Below are 20,099 nucleotides of genomic sequence, written 5' to 3' on the forward strand. Positions count from 1 at the left end.
AAACTCATGAAATATTCGGAGTAAAAGTCCAAATTTTTTGCTTTTTATTTCACTTTATTTTTCCAGCATTTTGAGATCCGGGGCTGGAAAACACTTTAAGGCAACTGAATGCAAGACGGTCATGGTGAGCCTGGTAGCAAATGGATTTAAAGGGAAAAAGAGGTTCATTATTGATCAGCAGATCAAACCACATGGTATTGAAAATGTACTTTTAACATTTTTACAGTGAGATATTAGAAAGGGATCACACATCACGAGTACTGATGCTTGTTTCTGTTATTATGGGTCATTAAATGAAAGCAGGTGTGGCTGTGATATCACATGACACAAAAACGGGGTTTTATTTCTAAACTTCATTTGGAGCTGCAGGTTTTGAACAGCTGAAACTGAAAACATCACGTGAAGATTTCACAGTAAATCCTACATAAACACTGCTGATCAGTTATTTTAAACTTCTTTTACACGATAATTTCTATTTTTTTTTCGTAGAGATACATTTATAGAGTTTAAATGTAGTTTGAGGACACATGCAGTACTCGGCAAACTGGCTTTTGTGATGATCAGTGAGTTTGAAGTGAGGCTGTGGGATTTTTATGAAGCACAACTTTAGTGCAGTGCCTCCATCAAACCACACAAAGGGAAAGTTTTTAAAAGTAAACTTTATTTAAACGACCATCAGACACTGCAGGAGTTGAACATAAGACAGAAACAAAGCTTCTTACAGGCCTGATTACATCAGACTGAACAGCACTGAAACAGATCGACTGTAATCAAAGATGGACAGAACCCCGTTTGTGGAGGTGAGAAACAGGATATCAGACATGCAACTGAATTTCATTGTCTGTCTTGAAACCAGAATAATCGAGCCGTTCATCTACTCAAAGCTCTCCTTTTATCCTGTTATAAATTGAACACACCCCTTTCCTTTAAAGTGGTATGCTCCATAAAAGCTTACACTAACTTAAAAGCTCATTCCCTGCCAATTGACCCTGTGCCCCCTTCACCTCCTTTTCATTTCACTTGGGTTCATCTGGATTTGATTTAAAGTTGAAAGCAAAAAACTGTAAAAGTACACAAGACGATCTCGATCTGAAGAAGTGCGCGTTTGTTGATAACTAATCATCTTGTAGGACAATGTTGGTATCGGACACTACCCGATGACTGTAGGCCAGAAGGAGTAATATAAATAGAAGTAATAGAAAGTTTGACTATATGGATTACACCCAGAGTAAATGGTGTAGAAAGACCAGGGTCAAAGTTTACAAAAGGAGCCCAGATCTTCAGTCATGTTCAAAAATTGAGATTAAAGGCTAAAATAATTGTGATTCTGACTTCTGCAGTAATCAGAAAGCCTACTGCACACCTGAACACCGTGTTTATTCTGCCTTTTCCCCCCTAATACTGGCCGTAAATCACAAAACAAACAAATAACTGGCACCATGAACTCAAGCAGGGCTGCATTCTCACAGGAGAGTGGCTGCCCTCTGCTGGCCATTAGAAAGAATGCAGCTGCCCCCTCACTCAGTGGTCTCAGCGGGTTTGTGAGCACACAGCTCATCCACAGGTCTACACACATCAAGTCAAAGATGGACAAAGTGGTCATTTTAGTGTTACCGAGTGATCTACACTCACTGAGCACTTTAATAACAAACCCTAAAAATACTGAGCTGAGACCTTGCTCTCCAACTCAGGGTCGCGATAACTAGGGAGGCGTTATAATGAAGTGCGAAGCGAGCACTGAGATTAAATTGAATCTATAATGAAACATCACAAAAAAAAAAATCATTATTATATTCAACTAAGATTAAAGTGACTCTGGGACAGTTTTACAAAGAGACGACAGCAGGCGGCACAAACCTGCTGCAGGTAGATAATCTCATGCACGTCTGAACATGTCTGCTGTCCGGATATTTTACAGACTGCTGGTACAAATAATGAAGTGGCAGATTTTAAAAATCTTTGGCATGTTTCTGCCATGAATAACAAACACAGAGTCCTGTGCGAGGATGACACGTAAACAGTATTAGCTTCATAACGAGCGAGAGCACGCGACCAGAGTTCACCTCGGCCGTCAGGAATGAACGCGTGGAAATTAAAGATAAAACACATTAAACTGTCTAATAAAAACTGACATAGAGAAGCTGCTGACAGAAAGTTAAATCTGGGGAAAAAGAAAACGTGAAAGTGTAAACAAATTTTTACAATCAAACTCTGACGTTTTCAGGATATTCCATAGACCGTATAAGAAAGATGGCAGCAGCCACAGCCATGTTATCCATTGGTTTGCCGTGTCTGGTTTCTGAAGCCTCCAGTTGAAACTTTTTGAAGTGGGTATTTGGACTTTTTAAAAACACTTTTGGTCTCTGTTAGATTCAAAAAATTCCCTCCTGTGGTTTTTTTCATGAAGGAGGGAAAAGGAGGAAAGATGTGGAGAATTCATGAGGATTCAAAGGAATTAGATTTTTCTCTGCTGCCTGTTTCAAGGACTACAACATCCTTAAAATGGACTACAAAAATTCAGGCTGTGTAGATGAGATCATGCTGCTGAGAAATATCATTTCGTTAGCTGCATCCATCTTTTACTTACAGTCTATGGATATGTCTGTGAGACATTTCCGGGCGTTGTGGAACTTCAGAAATGTTTCCCGGCTCCAAATCTTAGATACCGGTGAGTATCGAGCTCGTCAATATCGCAACAGTGATGGTACCAGAGAGGTCGTTGTCACGGCGATCGCCCTTGTCCTTCAGGTGGAACGTTTTCTTTATTTCTCCCTGTTCGGCGGGCAGCGTCACCTGACCCAGGAAGGAGTCCTTCAGCACGTTGTTGTTGTAGATCTGAGAGACACAGAGAGACAGAAGGTCAGCGCTTTAAATGTACACACACACACACACACACACACACACACACACACACACACACTTCTGTGTGTTACAAACCTCGATGCCGATTGGCTGGTTTGCTTTCTTCCTGTAGAAGAGCCCCTTGGTGTCGAAGACGGGACTGCACGTGTTTTTATAGACCGGCGAGCAGACCTTCTGTCCTTCGCAGCGAATGATCACGTAAGGATCCGACGCTGGAGAGACACAGTTGAGTTATCAACACTTCAGTGGACATTTCATGATGTTTCTGAGCTACAATTTACAGATGTCCCCTAAACGCATCGCATGCAGGTCTCACCACACTTTAAACATTTATTTATAACAGGACTTTAAACCACTTTATTCTGAGTTTTCCGGTTTTATGATCGGAAGCCACTGAATTCAAAAGCTGATTAATCATCAGGCCGTGATCTGCGGTAAAAGTCTAATACCCCAAATCGTTCTCACAAAGCCAAACAAACATGCCTGAGTGGATCGCAGTGGTTACGTCCGTCTTTTATATACAGTCTTTAAGGTGTAAGGCAGGTTTCCTGTGAAGAACAGAAGCATTTACCTCCGTCTGAGTCCTGTGCAGCGAGTCCGTCGGCCTGCAGTATGTGGACCTGAGTGACCAGAGAGGGATAACCACACATCCCCGACCAGCAGGTCTTCTGGGGCTCGTCCAGAGTCAGCTCCCTGCGGGACAGACAGGAAGATCCGTTTCTGTGGTTCAGTGTTTAAATGTGCAACGCTGAGTACACACAGAATGATAATTAATGCTTTCATGTGTTGTTGTTTTCATAAAGTCTTTATTGGCTGCGTGTCTGAACTGAGAGGAAGCCCAAAGATCTCCCCTCACTCTCAGTTCCCAGCATGGAAAACAAGAGTTTATTTTCCCCTGAAAGTGCAGCAGGGAGGCCGTCCGCCGTCTTTACTGTTCGCCTACATTAATAGAAACAGAAGAAAATTTCTAAAAATGGCGAGCTAAACCACGTGTGCCGCGTACTTGCAGTCTGAGGTGACATCGGTGAAGACGCGGAGCAGGAAGTCTCCCTCCAGGCCGGGGTCGAAGGTCGTGGGTATGATGACGTAGCGGCCCTCTTTGAGGTCGATGCGCAGGAAGACAGACCTTGAGTTGATGTAGATGCTGCCGCCAACCTTCTGCTGGGTCACGTGCATTCGGTACGTCCTGTTTAACTCCACCTGAACAGGAAGCAGCAGAAGTTTTCACTCCAGTTTAAATGACTGAATCCAATACAGCCACAGCCGTCCTTTAAATACAAACGACCTGGACATTTTATAACAACGCCCATGAATATCTGACCTTGTGTATGTCGAAGCCGATCGCCAGGTTTTCTCCTCGCCCCCCTCTCAGAGTGGCCCTGCGGTCCTTCTGCTGCAGACAGATCAGCACCTCATCCTCCGGCTTCTTCACGTCAAACACGTACTGCGACACACAGAAACGAACATGCGCACAGTCATAAACGCACAGGATGAATTTTAACCTGAAACTCTGAACAAATGAGACACCTGCGGGTTCTGGAGAAAGGAGTGCTTGTTGTTGGTGCAGCCCCCAGCTCGGTTGAGCAGCGGGTCATCGTGGCGGTGCCAGGAGCCCCGCATCACCGCCTCCTCCCAGGTCTTGTGTAAACTCAGGTAGGATGTGTTGATGAGACGGCACAGGATGAGGTCGGTGAAGTTGGCGATGAAGTCATCAAATGTCATCCTGCAGGAGGAGAAGAGAAAGGACTGGTATGATTTACTGTGAGATAAAGTTGAAAAAGAGCCACCAGGTGGCAGCGCAGCACTAAAACTCACCAGAACTCTCCGTCGTCCTCCACAGTGACGCCCATCTTCTCCCGCTCACTCTTACTGACCTTCTGCCACTCTTCAGAGCTGCAAACAGGCACAAACGCTTCATCTGTATCATCTGTATCACACCACAGATCTCAACAAGAGAACCTGTTCAAAGGATTTCTCTCTTCCTCACCTGTCGCTCCACGGCCCGTTCCACTCTCTCTTCCCCCAGGGGTTCCTCATGCGGATCATGTTGAGTTTGTCTGACCTGAAGTAGGCCAGCAGGCCGTGGCCCAGCCTCACCTTGCGGACGTCCGTCACGGCGTAGGCGTGGCCCTTGACCAGGCCGCAGTCCAGCCTGGCCTCCATGTCCGCTTGAGTGGTCGCCTGGAACGACACGTCGAGAAGATGAATGAATTCGTTTGGCTGGCGTGGGTTTGCGTTTGACGTGTCCTTACCCGGATCGAGCAGCTGATGAGGCCTCCTCTGTTGTGAACCTTCAGGACTCTCTCGAACAGCTCGTGCTGCTTCTCTTCGTCTTGTTTGTACCCGTTCTCTATCAAATCCATCGGCTCGGACACGCCTCCCGTGAAATCCACGAGAGCATCGGCCGTGTTGCCCCCATCCAGAGCTTCGTAGCACCCGTACATCCTGGAAAACACACAAACATTTACATTTATTTTTACTATAAACAAACGTTTGAGTCTCATTCTGCTTTTCAAGTAACTGTCCAGATTTACAACAGAGTCAGGGATTCATGCCCTCATTTTTATTGCTAATTAAACATAATTACAGGGAGTAAAATTTATATTTAATCAATTTGACGTTAACATTGTGAAATGTTAAACTAGGATCACATCAGCACCTGTTTGAATTTCACTGTTGATGAGAAAACAGATCTGCTGTGGTGGTCCCTGAGTTTAAGGGAAAAATGTCAGAGTTAAAAATCGGACCCCTCAGATTTCATCTCTAAAAGCACAGAAGGAAACTTTATACTGGACTCATTCACGGACTCAGTTCACATTAATCCTCCTTTATCTTATGCTGCCTTTGTGAGGCTCCTCAGCCCATTTTCATCTGAAAAGGGTTGTTTTAGCTCCTCCCCCTTTAAACTAACCCTTTTCTGATTGGCTGCACCTTGTAATCAGAAGGTTTCAGCACTTGTAAGACATGAACGTAGCTTCCGAGTGGGAAAAATGAAGCCACTGTGGAGGTGGCTTAAACCTGCGTTCTATCTGAAGTCCACCAGATGGCGACAGCTGTGCAAAGAGACTTCCTGTCCTATGTTAGTTTGTGGGAACACTTTCCTTCAGAGTTTAAGGTGTCAGTCCTTATTTTGGGACAACCTCACCTGTTTGTATGTTTCAGGAAAAAAACCCCATCCAATCAGAGTTCTTAAAATTCCTCCATGTATCGCGTTATTGGTTCTGAGCTAAATTACTTTAATTTCAGTTCCTGTTTTTATGTCACTGGAGAGCCTTGGGTCAGTTTCTAATGCATTTGTGTATTCCTGAGTCATTTCTTCAACATGAGTTTCCTCGAGTGTTTCTTTTCTTTCCACAGCTGTAAAATATTTAAGTGATTTTATTTCTTCCTGCCTCTTCATATCCTCTGTTTTTATTAGCTGCTGTTTTCAGTTACTGATCTGAGGAAGTGCTTACTTGGCGTAGGCCTTCTCCACCAGCGCGCTCCAAAACTCATTGCTGTCGTTGGAGTGGCAGTACACCAGCTGTCCATTCACCGTGGGGAGCCGGTCATCGATCACTACGTCCACCCACTCTCCAAACCGCCAGAAGCGGAAGTGGAAGATCCCGGCGTAGGAGTTCGGTTTGTCTTTGTCCCACTCCTGATCCTTCCAGTCAGGAATCACCTTTGAAGAAAAAAAAAAAAACCCCAGAAAAAACATAAAAACCATGGTCATCACCCCACTCGAGCTCAGACGTAACCGCGGTGTGCTCAGCTGTGTCATATCTGGGGAGCAGCCTCCCGGGGATCTGCGCCCTGAATCCAACAGGAAGTCGCCCACAGATGCCGTTTTGGTCATTTTCAGGCCTTTTACACGCCTGGAAACATCTGCACGTCAACGTTAAATGAGGTTCAGCGCCACCTTGTGACATTGGGAGTTTTATAACTCGTTTGTTCAACAGCCAATTAGAATCCAGGGCCAGACCTCAATCACGCCCAAAGGAAACACCAGGACCGCAGCTCAAAGGTGCGACTGACCATCGCTGCTTACAGCGTTATTTATTTTACAGGTGATGTCCTTGAAGGCTGTTTTAAATGTAAGCCACATATTAAACAAACAGTATGTGGACATAACAGTGTTTAAAAACGTGTTCAGGTGCAGACAGGGAGCGATTGTGGGTTCTCTAATGTAAAATATATTTTCTCATCTTTACTTTCTATTAAAAAAAAAACAATGTAGATAAACACAACAGCTCCACACTACAAACACGTACAGAAAAAGATTGAAACAAGCGATTTTCACTCGTTTCCCATTAATGACATTAAGCGTCTCTGATTAACAGGAGCAACTCAGGATTAAAGTTTTTAACGAGCGAACGTCATCCATCCACATCCTGCGCTGAAACCCCAGCTGACAACACGTTGACATAATCCATACACACACACACTCCCCAGTGAAGTGAGTGATATAAATAAATAAGCGATCCATTGAGCTAAGACGAGCCGGGCTCCCAGAAGCCCTCAGGAAACTCCCACCGTTCCCTGTCATACGTCAGCAGCGTTTCCTGTTGCTTAGCACCTTCACACATCACCTGCCTGCTTAACACCTTAAAAAAAAAAAAAAAAAAAAAAGACCTCAAAAAGTATTTTCAAACATTTTGTACAGTCTGTAGAGAAAAACGAATCTACAGAAAATGCTCTCAGCTGTTCTGTGTTAGCTTCAGCGTTCATGTCAAATATAAACTGCTTTACAAACAGCTGACCTGTGTGATTCTGCAGAAATGTTCAGTTTCTGCAGGAACGTCTGACTCAGGCTGGACGACCGAAATAACCCGAGCAGGGTTGGCTGCACAACCAGACGACTAACAAATGTGACCATTACTGTCACAATAATCAGATGTTTGCATCGATCTCATCTCTCCTGCCCCCTCGTGCTAATCAATACGTCCCAACCAAACTACCCAGTGGGCTCCAGGGGGGAGATGGGACAAAATGAGAAAGTGGTACACTGTGATGGAAACTGTTGGGAAGGGAGGAGGGGGAGAGGAGCCTATGAGAATAGAGTGAGAGAAGAAAAGAGGCTGAGACTAGAAACTCCATCAGAGCTTCATCTCTCACAGCATCCATCCACACAGGCAGGCTCTTCCTTTCTGCTTATCCCAGGAATAAAACCTTAGAGATGGACGCTGATGAGGCCAAATCTCCCTCCAACACGATTGTGCTGGAATTCAAAGAAGACACCGCGCTGACAGAGGTGAGGTTTTTACTTCTCAACTTCAGATGCAAAACAGAAAAGTCTGTTGGCACAATGTGTGGATGAAAATTTCAGAATAAAGTGCAGCTGGATCAGAGCAAGTACGGTTTTTAATGTTTATTTCATATAAAGTTTCATTTTCTGTGTAACTTTAGCTCTTTTTAATTATTATAATGTGGCGGGGCAAAATGTAAAAGGTCAAGTGTGTGATGGTAACAAAGATGCACAAAAGTCCCATCAGACTGACGTGTGATCACTCAGCTGTGTGGCTGTCACAGTGAACTCCTCAAACAGCACAACAGGACATATCTTTTGTTGGCTAATTCCATTAAATATGCTCCAAAAGGCACAGCTGAGAGGTCCAGTTCAGTGCGTGTGTTCATTAGCAGATGTGTAACAATCAGCTGTAACAGTCTGTGTCGGCAAGCCTGCCAATCAAAGCAGCCGCACTAACTTTACAGTCAACAATTTATTTATTTTTTAAACATTTTTTAAAACATTTTAAAAATAGAGCAGCAGTGCCTGTGACACTTCAACTATCATCTCCTCTGTGGAGTTGCACAAAATATTTTTAAAAAAAATGATAATAGTTGATAAAACTGCAGACTCATAATTTTAATTTTATAGGTGTGAACGGCACTTTGTATAAAATAGCCCAGAGAGCACATCATCCGTTTGTGCCATTCATCTGCTTTTCTTTTAAAAACACTGCTTATTCTGACACAAATGCACAAACCTTTGAGCCCCATCACCTTCCCGTCATTATGAGTCTTATCAGAGACTAATACCGGCACCCAGACTGAAAGTTTCCTCCAAACCAAACATGAACTGACTTCCTGTGTGCTTCTTTCCTGTGCAGATGATGCGCCTTCGCGTGTCCTCCCTGCAGCGGTCAGGGCAGAAGCGTCAGGACGGCGAGCGTCTGCTTCTGCCCTACGAGGCCGTGTATCGGCTGGACTTCGCCATCCAGGAGCTGAACTTCTCCCGCTGGTACTTCTCCCTCTCCGGCTACGGCCGCGTCACCATCACCGGTATCTGCCAGCACTGGACCCCCGACCTCACCAACCTGATGACCCGGCAGCTGCTGGAGCCCATTGGAACATTTTGGCGTAATGCCGGCGACCCCGAGGACTCGCAGCTCAAGTGCCTGGAGGCGGATATGCAGGAATTCGGCGAAAGGATTGCAGAGCTCGCCAAAGTCAGGAAGGTCATGTACTTCCTGCTTGCTTTCAAGGACGGGGCCGAGGCGGCGAATCTCAACTGCTCGATCGAGTTCACGACAGAGAAATGACTTTTATTTAGTGCCAGTAGAATCCTGATAGAGTCCAGAAGAAGCCTTTAAAAATTTCTATTCTATCAGCCATTGTTTTACTGTTGATTAGAAAAACCTGACAACTCTGTTTCAACCAATCAGAGATAGATGAGCTTAAATATTCTCCCTCGAACTAGTTAAACAGTAACTCTCTTTCTATCTTTGAGTGTAAGTAAGACGCCGGTTTGATTTTTTTTTAACAACAAAAGTTACATAAACACCAAAAACATGCTTTAAAGCAAGTATTTCAACACAAAAGCAACATTTTTTGTGAAAATAAAACCTGAAACGAACACAATGACAAGAGAAAGAAAACAAATGCTCTGAATTAACACTTAATATGCTTTTATATATGTTGGTGCTAATTAAAGGGACAGTTCACCCCAATGGATGCAGTCCGGTTTCTCTATTTCACAGACATAAGATCCATTTGTCAGTGTGTAAAAAACAACTACATTAGAAAATTATAGAAGATATCAAGCAAGATGAAGAGCCTGGTATCAAAGTATAGGTACAAAGAAAACTTTTCATATGTTTTAACTGGTTTGAAGCCCACGTGGTGATATGAGTTTCCAAACATTCTCCAGTAAACAATCAGAAACATTCAGTGTATCAATGCTGGTTTCTGTTACAATGTATCACATCTGAGAAGTTTTGCTATTGAAACTATGCTAAATACAATGTTACTGATGCTCGCAGGTCTATCTACTAGATTATTTAATTAGGTTTCATATAATAAATATTGACAGTTTTTAGAACCTCTAAAATTTTCTGAAATTATTTACCTTTGAATAAAAACACTAAAAAAAACAAAAACAACTTATGATCAGCTGACTGTTTTAACAACATGTCGATTACTTTGTTTTGTGACTGTTGACTTGCTGCAGTTGTTGTTTCGTTGTTTCTTATTCCTTTCATTGTTTCTATAGATAACCAAATATTTCCACTGCATGCCTGCTGATAGAAACAGAGATCAATGGTGTGACGCCAATTAAATAACCACTGAAAGCCGTGTGTGTTCTCATTGGTGCTGGTTTTTATTGGTGTTACTGAGCAGGAAAGAAGTAACGAGGGTGGGGACAGTCGTACACAGTGAGGATGTAAGGAGGCAACAGTGGAGGAACTTAAACGTAGTTACAGCACTTCAGAAAGACATCTACTGTAATGAAATTTATTCCCCACGCTTTGCAATTCATTATTGTAAATGTAAATGTTTTTAACAAATGATCAGACAAAGGAGGGGTTGTGGTTGTTTATAATTTAAACACTCTTTGGATCTTCAGATAAAGCTCCAGAGTGTGATCAAAGTGTGGGTGGGCTCTTTAGTTTTTTAAAAGAAGCCAAATGAGTCTAATTATAGATTGAATGCTGTGTTGAGGCTGTCATTTTCAGCATCTATGTGTATGTTAAAATTAAATTGCTCACAATAATTATTTTAGCTGAGCACCAAATTAGATAAAAAGTCTGAGAAATCAGAAAGAAACTCAAAGTGTCAGGTAGATGAGAGAGAAAAATAAAACTGGTTTTTGAGTTTTCTAATTAGCATTGACATATCTACAAGTAAGGCTTTAGATAAGTAAAACTCCGCCCACAACTTTATCCAGCATCAGAAACCTAAATGAAACAGAGCTTTTAGATCAGTGTGGACTCACAGGGATTGTGCACTGACCGCATTACTGGAAACTCAGGCCATGGTCAGCAGTGTTTTCCCTGCTCAAAATGGGCCCTTGAGGGAGTCTACTAACGTTAGCACAATGGGTCATAGTTAAGACACCCACTGTTTACATGTTGCACTCTACACCTGTTTAGCCGCTTGATAAACAAACTATTTTATTTTTAAATTTCTATCAGGTCATTTCCTGTTTTATTTTGTTATTGTGGGTACTTGTCTGTTCCTGTCAGCTCTACTTCCTCCCTTCCTGATAATTGCTCCGCCCTCATTAGTGTTTTCTGCGTTTAGCTTCTCTTTGCTCGCTGCCAGATTGAGCTGTGCTGCTTGTCAGGACTAGTCGAGCTTTCTAGGGTGTAACACAGGAATTTGTGTTCTTGCATTCGTTCGTCTGAACCTCATTTAGATTGTTTGTCACACCATCTTCTTCCCATGTGTGCCCACTACACATTTTTGGACTTTTAGACTGTCACCTTCTGCCACGTTTACTAAAAAAGTAAATTAAACCTACTTATAAATGATCAGAAATAATCTTTATTACAGTTCTGCTGATTTTCCTACAAGTTTTCCTACACCTGTGTGTCTATAAATCCACCATTATAACAGTATATTTAATTGTTTGAAGAGGTTAGAGGTCTGTGTTGTAACTTGTGTGATCCTGCTTCCTCCTCTCTGTGTTTCTCTGTTGCGAATGAATGGAAACAGATTAGAAAAACTCCAGCGTGTCTTGGTTTGCTCTACAGTATCTGGTCTTGGCTTACAATAGTTCCCACTGTGGTTCCACTCAAACTTTCCACATTACTGAAACAGGCTTAGCAATAAAATGATGGGGGCTTTCTCTCCAACAATTCCAACAACAAGAGCTGGGAGAAGCTTGCAAGTTGAGTCGAGTTGTTTTTCCTTTTGACAGTTCTGACATTTCCTTTTCATGCCTCCTAACCACTGTAATCTTTGCATCACAAGATAATAAAAAAAAAAAAAGCACCCTTTTAACTGGACATTGTAGCAGATAACTCGAACATTTTGCCCTCTGGATTCACTCATTTGAAAAATAACGGCAGCTACTTTTAAAAAATGGTCACAATCTTCCAGGATGAACATTTGCAGCTAAGAAAAACGACAGTTTTACCTCAAGATTTCAACCTCTGCATTTAGGTTCAAAATGTTTCGCTCTTACTTTCTGTTTATGATTAAAGAGAAATCAAGTTGAACAACTTTTAAGTAACTTTAGAGCTTCTTCCTCTTATTTTACTTTTTAAAAAGTGCAATTTATAATCAAAACACAGGAAAATTGTACCACAGTAAATAGATTGAAGAAATTTCCTTTTTAAAAAACAGAAGCACAGCTGATAAATATGATGCTTTTTCTTTATGTACTATTTTGTGTAAATTCTATAGCAAGAGAACAGAGTTGTGTAAATGGTGCCAGGAGTCCATCCAGGTCGTGTGGCTGAAACTACAGCAAAACTCTGGAAAAGTCTATTTGCCTTTTGTCCACTTGAGTCTCCGGGAGTATTAAGCTAAGCTGTTAAAGTTAATCTTCATTTTCAGGCCCTCCCCTCCTTTATTTATTTTTAAATCCTTAACGTGTCTTACAGGATTTCAACATTAAGGAGAAAGAACTGAAAGGGAGTGTGGCTGTTAGCTCCTGGAAGCAAAGCTGTTATTAGAGAATCTGTCTCAACAGGCAAATCATCAGAAAGTGAAAATAAATCATTTCAATCAAACACAAAGAAGGAAACATTGTTTCAGATTTAAACAGCTAGCGGCAGTCTTAGATTTGGCGATATTTAACAGTTCCCAAACTAAGACCTTAACTTTATTAATTATAAATGTGCTATTTATGTTAAGTGTTACTGAAACACTTCCACGCTCTGTGTGCGACACAAACACATCATTTCACACAACAGTAACTGTTGTATAAGCGTCCGTGTGCTTTGCTGTCGTCACCACAGAAGCGGTTTTGTTTGTTTTCGGACCTTTGAAGGGTGTCAAGACAACTGGGTGCTCCACAGAGGCAACTACACCTAAAACAGACTTCACTTTCCCTCCAGTTGATGGAAAACTAGGAGGCTGAGAGGAGGCCCTTTGAGAGCAGAGAGGAAGCAGGAGGCAGCAAGTGTGTGTGTGTGTGTGTGTGTGTGTGTGTGTGTGTGTGTGTGTGTGTGTGTGTGTGTGTGTGTGTGTGTGTGTGTGGTTACACAGGTTTTTCATGTGTAACAAAGTGTTGATTTAATGGTAAAAAGAATAAAAGCAGCCTAATTAAATACTTCTAGAACAGCGGTGATCTTTCCCTCAAAGCAGCAGAAAGTAAACACACTTTATATCTCAATATTTAAGACAACATTTTGGATTTTAAGCATGTGGCTAAGTCATTTTGTCTGCAACCCACAGCAAATCTGTTCATCAGTTTATACCGCCATCTTATGGACAACAGATGTTACTTCCATCGGTGACCTCCGACACCAAAGGCTGCATGCATTTGGATTTGTTTGGCATTTATTAGCAGGAAGCTCCAACAGTTATGGATGGACCTGCATGCGAGCATTACCAAAGATGGGGTTTGATCCAGATCTGCATCCTGGAATATTTTTGGAAGGAATCTTTATCACGAGATGGTTCGAGATTGGGCGTATTAGATCAAATCTTTGAAAAAGTATCCGATTAGTTTAATGCCCAAAGGGAGAAATCAGTTTGATGTTCTCAAAAATATCAGAAACTATCGGTATATCCCGGAGCAGGGAGACGTGTGCAGTCCTGTTCGTGTGCTCAGTAAACCGGTGATAACACAACAGCAGAGGATATTTGTGTGGTCGAGGATATAAAACTATGAACTGAAGATATCTCACGAGCACAGTTTCATCTGGAGATGTAATCTTTAATCGATTAAGTCATGAAACATCGCTTCCCTCGTCCCTTATTTCATAAACATTTATACGGACAGCACTTAATCGCTCATCTTAGACCGTTTCACGTTGTCTCACTTATGGACCTGCGTTAAGCCAGATGATTTTCTCCAGTTTAAATGATGAGCATGTTAGTCAGCAGGAACAGCCCTAGTCTTGTAAGCTCTTTCCTCTTCAAGACTCAGTTCATGGCTGGTGTGGAGGTTTCAGTTTCAGAGAACTTCCATTAGCAGCTAATCGATAAGAAAAATCACTCAGATTACACAAAGTGCTGCTTAAACACAACTAAAGGCAACACACCCACTCACAATAATCTTACAAGCTTCTCCACACATGTCCACACACACACACACACACACACACACACACACACTAGAGCCTCCTTCTCTCAGTTCAGCTCAGATAACATGAAAAAAAACAATCTAAGTTATAAACTATCGAGATAAATTTAATTCAGTTATTTTCATTTTCTCCCTTTTCCCTCTATTTTTATTAGACATTACAATAATGAATGTTTAATTATTTACTTTTACTTTATTTTTTTTTTTATATATATAGCATTTACTTAAATCACCAAGCACATTTTTTCCTTCACAATTCTGAATTTTCAATCTATTTTAAAATACTCTGATATGCTACAAATTGTAGAAGTGCATTAATGATACAGGACACTTAAAACTGCATGTTTTTATCCCATGTCAGGCCTCGTATCTAACGTGTTTAAAATAAATATTAATATTCTGCAGCTGCCTTTTTGTGAGTTTTGCTGTAAAAACTTCATTAAAATCAACCTGACTGGAAATAAGAGCTGAAACATCATTTTATGACTGAGGATGGCGTCAGACAGGAGCATGCTGTCTTCACAGTGCTCGACGATGCACCAAATCATTCCTACCTGTAACACCTGGATCATCCTCACTCACTGTTTAGTTTCGCACATACTGCAGTTTATATTTTTCTATATTTCACACTCACACTTGAGCACCTTTAACAAATGAAATTTCCCCTTTGGATTAATAAATGTCAGACTTCTGGATTATTATTATTTGTTGTTGCAACAGTTTAGGCCTTTATTTAAGAGCCCTCTAGAAAAGCCCCCGTGTGCCTCACAACAGCCACGGCTGCATTGTATCCTGGGAGTTGGATGCCACAGGAGTGTGGGACCAATGCCTTCTCTCTCCTATAAAGCCTTTCCCACCACGTCTATAAAAATCTCTGGAATGAGTGCAGCTTTTGTTCTTCCTTCTCTCACCTTCTGCCATAGAGCTTCTCTGGAGGCCAGACTGGAGCAGGCGGCTACAAACCAGCAGTTTCCCAGCTGACCTTGGTGCAGGTCATGAGCGCTGATGCCGTCCACAAACAGATGGGGGTCGCTGGTCAACTCCTGGAACAGCAAAGATGAGACAAATCATTGTTGATAAACTAATTTTCTTCCTTAGAGGCATTACATACACTCAAAACTCTGTAACTGATTACTCATAAAATCGGACCCACAGGCAGCTGTACAGGAACCATCACGGCCCCTGTAAAGTTAATACTTATCCTCATCTTCTTATTTACAGGCACAATTAATCCACTTCTAACCGTATTATAATTTAATCCAGGTTTGAATCTTTTTATACTGTCTATTTTATTGCAGTGTGTCTCTGGAAAACAGCAGGCGGATGTGGTCAGGACAGCTGCCAGGTGTGGATGAACGTAAAGCGGGGCGTTACCCGGAGCACTCGGTCAAACATCATAATGTAAATACAGAGTAAAATCACTCCCCGATTAACTACAAGTCTCTTCTGAGGGTTCAAAGCCAAACAAACCACAGAGGCAGACTAACGGGACGGCAGCCAAATGATAGAGGTGGGATAAACCAGAGCACACGCCCAGGAAGACCACTAACTGTATGTAGAGACAAATGTACACATGGCTCCACAAAGTTAGCCTCTCAGGGTCTTATATCTGGTGTAGAATGGATTAAAAACAGTATGTTTGTGTACTGCAGATCTGAGCAGAGCCAGCCCACGGCAGGAAGAAAGCTTTACTGTGTGCATTCTCCAAATTAAAGGCCACTTTTAGTGCATATAGCTACTATACATGCACAGACAGTAAAGATCCAGTGTTTCCCTAAGACTGTATTTGAGATGATGGAAGAGGAGAAAGATGGAGGATGTATATGTGTTTGCTCTCTGGGACAAGAGATAACAGGTCTAATATTCAGCTCCATTTCCAGTCAGCTCTCCATCCTGTGGGCTGACTGCAGTTTGACTACAGATGGTGGTCCTTGGTCTGCTTTGCAGCCTCAGCATAGTTGAATGCAACTCTCCACCTTCTGCAGGTGCTGGGTAGAGATCCAGTCACAGAGAGGTAAGAACCTCTCCCGGAAACAGACAGTATAAAAGATGAATGTCGCCCTCCAGGTCTGAAAAGTGAAGCCAGTGCAGAAGTGCCTTAAAAAACAGCATTCTTTTTAATGGCCACCAGGGGGAGACTCTTCTGGTCCCCAACAGACTTTGGTGGCGCTGAAGTCGATGTTGAAATGAGCCTCAGCTGCCTCTCTCTCTGTGACGTCAGTAAACACGATCCTGAGGAGTTTGAGATCATACTAAATAAAGCATGATGGTCATTTAGTTAATTATGATTATTATTAGAGTCAGAGTTTATAAACCAAGAGTTATGATTGATAGCTTGTTAGCCAATGAGCACGTCCCTCGGATTCACTGCCAGAGCTAGCCTTCCCCTGTCGCGCCTGGTTTCAAAACACCAAGATAGCGATGCTGAAAACGCTCCACACTCTCATAAAAGGGCACGGTGTGATATCAGGTTCCTTTATTTGTACCCGTAAGAGGATTTAACCTGCAGCAGGTGAGTCATCCATACAAACTCAAAAGAGATAATATCAATTAAAAAAAAAAAAAAAAAAAAAAAAGTCAAAGGAGCTTGCAAAGAAAAGCGTCTGGACTTCTTTAAGTTGCTTGAAGACGTTTCACCTCTTAATAAACCTAGTGGGAGTTTCCCCCCACAGAGGGACAAAAGGACCCCCTGATGATCCTCTAATCGCCTGAGCCAAGGTGTGAAACTGGGTGTGGGTCCCAATCAGCCAGAGTTTCGGGTGAGTTCATTGTGAAACCTGGCCCCACCTTGTCATGCGAATTCCTGAGGTCAGCTGGCCCAGGATGTGAGTGGGCATTAAGGCGTCTGGGGAGGGAACTCAAAACTGGATTATAGATGGCAGAGAGTTGGTGTCGTAAACCCCCGCCTCTGTTCAAAAATGGTCGCTCACAGTGGACATAGATGCTTCTTTCACTCCTCTTTCAAACCATCTGTCCTCTCTGTCCAAAATGTGAACATTGGCATCCTCGAAAGAGTGTCCTTTATCCTTAAGATGCAGATGGACTGCTGAGTCTTGTCCTGTGGAGGTGGCTCTTCTGTGTTGTGCCATGCGCTTGTGAAGTGACTGTTTGGTCTCTCCGATGTAGAGGTTTGGGCATTCCTCGCTGCACTGTACAGCATACACCACATTGTTAAGTTTGTGTTTTGGAGTTTTGTCTTTCGGGTGAACCAGTTTTTGTCTGAGCGTGTTGCTGGGTCTGAAATGGGATGGGGAACCAGGATGTCATGCTTGGAGAAAACTCTCCTGAGTTTCTATGATACACCGGCTACATAGGGGATGACAATGTTGTTGCGTCTGTCCTTCTTATCCTCCCTCGCTGGTGTCTGGTCTTCTTTTCTGTGCCTCTTTGCTGACTTTAAGAACGCCCATTTAGGATAGCCGCACGTTTTGAGTGCTTCCTTTACATGTGTGTGTTCCTTCTTTTTTCCTTCAGGCTTAGAGGGAACATGTTCTGCCCGGTGGTGTAGGGTCCTAATTACCCCAAGTTTGTGTTCCAGAGGGTGATGGGAGTCAAAGAGGAGGTACTGGTCCGTGTGTGTGGGCTTCCGGTAAACTTCGATGTAGAGGTTGCCGTTCTCTTCAATGTGCACAGCGCAGTCCAGGAAAGGCAAACAGTCGTCCTTTGTGTCTTCCCTGGTGAACTTGATGTTCTTATCCACAGCGTTAATGTGCGCAGTGAAGGATTCCACTTCTTGTGTCTTGATTTTGACCCAGGTGTCGTCTACATATCTGTACCAGTGGCTGGGTACTCTTCCTTTGAAAGAGCCAAGAGCCTTCCTTTCCACTTCCTCCATGTAAAGGTTGGCTACAATAGGTGACACGGGGGAGCCCATGGCACAGCCATGTTTTTGTCTGTAGAAACCCTCGTTGTATTTGGAATATGTAGTGGTGAGGCAGAGGTCTAACAGTGTGCAGGTCTGATCGGGTGTGAAGTTGGTCCTGTCCTCCAAGGAGCTGTCTTCTTGTAGTCGTTTTCTGACAGTCTCCACGGCCTCCGTGGTGGGTATGCAAGTGAAGAGAGAGACTACGTCAAAGGACACCATGGTTTCATCTGGATCCAGGGTAAGTTTCTGGACCTTGTCGGTGAAGTCGGTGGAGTTCTTGATGTGGTGTGGGGTGTTCCCCACGAGAGGTGCAAGGATGGTAGCAAGGTGTTTAGCAATGTTGTAAGTGGCTGAGTTTATGCTGCTCATGGGTCTGAGTGGGACAGCTTCTTTGTGGATTTTAGGAAGTCCGTAAATGTAGGGTATGGCATCCCCTGGGTAAAGGCGGTGATATGTAAGCCGGTCAGTGATTTTGTCCTTCTCAAGGTCTTGAAGGCAAGCTATAACTTTCTTTTTGTAGCTGCTTGTGGGGTCTCACTTTCAGGTTTCATAGGTATTGTTGTCACTGAGGAGAGTAGTGATCTTTGTGTGGTAATCTGTAGTGTTTAGGACCACGGTGCATCTTCCCTTATCAGCTGGTAAAATAGTGATGTTGTGGTCTTTGCTCAGGGAAGCGACGGCCTTCTTTTCTTGTAATGTGAGGTTGGGACTCTCCGCCATTTGACCTTAGAACTGAAGAAGCTTCTCAGATGAGAGGTGAAACATCTTCAAGCAACTTAAAGAAGTCCAGACGCTTTTCTTTGCAAGCTCCTTAGACTACGATGACCTGGATGACTGAGAACCCTCACAGAAATTTAAAAAAAAAAAAAAAAAAAAGAGATAAAAGAAAAAGAAAAATGGGAGAAGTTTTCTTTAATGATGAATCTAAAAGTGCTTTTAATACACAGTTAACACTGTCAAATGGTTAATTTCAAATATGAACTTTACTCTAAAAGTAAGAGCACTGTGAGAAATTCAAAGAGTGAAAAAATAGTTCCTTCTTCACTTTTGCATCACTGCAGGACACAAAATGTCTCAGGGATCAAAGTCCTCACTTTGACGCTTTAATGCACCACAGCTTCATCTTTATACGAACTCTGCTGCTCTTCCACTGCAGCACGAGCCTTGCTTTAGCATTTTTCCATTAAGCTGTAAATCTATGACATCATACCGATTTGCCCGAAACATCAACACATACTGGCGTGTACAAAATTATCTGGGCGGTGTTCCTTGTCTGTATCTCCCGATTCGATCACTGACGCAGACGGAAACATTTCTAATTTACGATTCAAAGATGAACTTTGAATCACTAAATAACCTTTGATATGTAACTGCCTTACCCAACGACCGCGACCATCATTATCTGCATGTCAACATAATATTAACACGCCATGAACCACCTCCTCGCCATCCTTATCATTCCACACACCTCATCGCCTACATGAACAATAATTTACTTCCACACGCTTTCAATTAAAACTGCTTGTTAAATCCTGAGTGCTGCAGCGCTTCTTTTCGACTCCACGTGGAGTTCAAACATGGACTAGAAATGTGAGCAGAAACCTTCAGGTCACTTGCCTACGTCTGTATCATCTGTTTATAGAAGTTAGTAGTGCAGGAGCCATTTTTGATTCGTGTTTCACCTCTAGCCACCAAACGCTGCTTCTCCATCTTAACTTGTGTATTTGTGCATTTACTTCATGCATTCAGGAGAATTAGAGGTAAAAAAAAAAAAAGCTTACAACCATGTAACATGCAGGATGCTGGACAAGCGAACTATTCTGATTTTAAACTAATGATTTCTTTTATTTAACTTATTACCTCATTATTAACATTTCTTTAGTTCAAAGCTAAATTGTTAAACAGAAATTT

At 42.5% G+C, this 20,099-nt stretch overlaps 2 protein-coding genes across 2 annotated transcripts in view; one reads left to right on the plus strand and one right to left on the minus strand.

Moving 5' to 3' along the window:
* Nucleotides 1–641: 641 nt before the first annotated feature.
* LOC101469159 (calpain-5) overlaps nucleotides 642–20,099 on the minus strand; it is a 32,046-nt gene continuing 12,588 nt past the window's right edge. The window contains exons 3-13 of the mRNA XM_004569645.2: nucleotides 15,235–15,366; nucleotides 6,318–6,526; nucleotides 5,115–5,307; nucleotides 4,850–5,043; nucleotides 4,678–4,755; nucleotides 4,390–4,585; nucleotides 4,184–4,306; nucleotides 3,866–4,062; nucleotides 3,434–3,555; nucleotides 2,938–3,074; nucleotides 642–2,835 (exon numbers count right to left, since the gene is read on the minus strand). Coding sequence (XP_004569702.1) covers nucleotides 2,659–2,835; nucleotides 2,938–3,074; nucleotides 3,434–3,555; nucleotides 3,866–4,062; nucleotides 4,184–4,306; nucleotides 4,390–4,585; nucleotides 4,678–4,755; nucleotides 4,850–5,043; nucleotides 5,115–5,307; nucleotides 6,318–6,526; nucleotides 15,235–15,366 — 1,758 coding nt within the window. The 3' untranslated portion in view covers nucleotides 642–2,658. The remainder of the gene's footprint in view (nucleotides 2,836–2,937; nucleotides 3,075–3,433; nucleotides 3,556–3,865; nucleotides 4,063–4,183; nucleotides 4,307–4,389; nucleotides 4,586–4,677; nucleotides 4,756–4,849; nucleotides 5,044–5,114; nucleotides 5,308–6,317; nucleotides 6,527–15,234; nucleotides 15,367–20,099) is intronic.
* On the plus strand, nucleotides 7,919–10,419 carry ompa (olfactory marker protein a). Its single transcript, XM_004569644.6, has 2 exons — nucleotides 7,919–8,095; nucleotides 8,955–10,419. Exons 1-2 carry the CDS (start codon nucleotides 8,021–8,023, stop codon nucleotides 9,384–9,386), a joined length of 507 nt encoding a protein of 168 aa, XP_004569701.1. The 5' UTR covers nucleotides 7,919–8,020; the 3' UTR covers nucleotides 9,387–10,419.

This window comes from Maylandia zebra, linkage group LG14 (genome assembly GCF_041146795.1).
Source record: "Maylandia zebra isolate NMK-2024a linkage group LG14, Mzebra_GT3a, whole genome shotgun sequence".
In the NCBI taxonomy this organism is placed as follows: Eukaryota; Metazoa; Chordata; class Actinopteri; order Cichliformes; family Cichlidae; genus Maylandia; species Maylandia zebra.

Excerpts from the sequence above, each read along its gene's own strand:
- ompa (XM_004569644.6), top strand. The coding sequence starts at position 8,021 with ATGGACGCTGATGAGGCCAAATCTCCCTCCAACACGATTGTGCTGGAA. Across the intron at positions 8,096-8,954 it reads AAGACACCGCGCTGACAGAG|ATGATGCGCCTTCGCGTGTC; the intron begins GTGAGGTTTTTA and ends TTTCCTGTGCAG.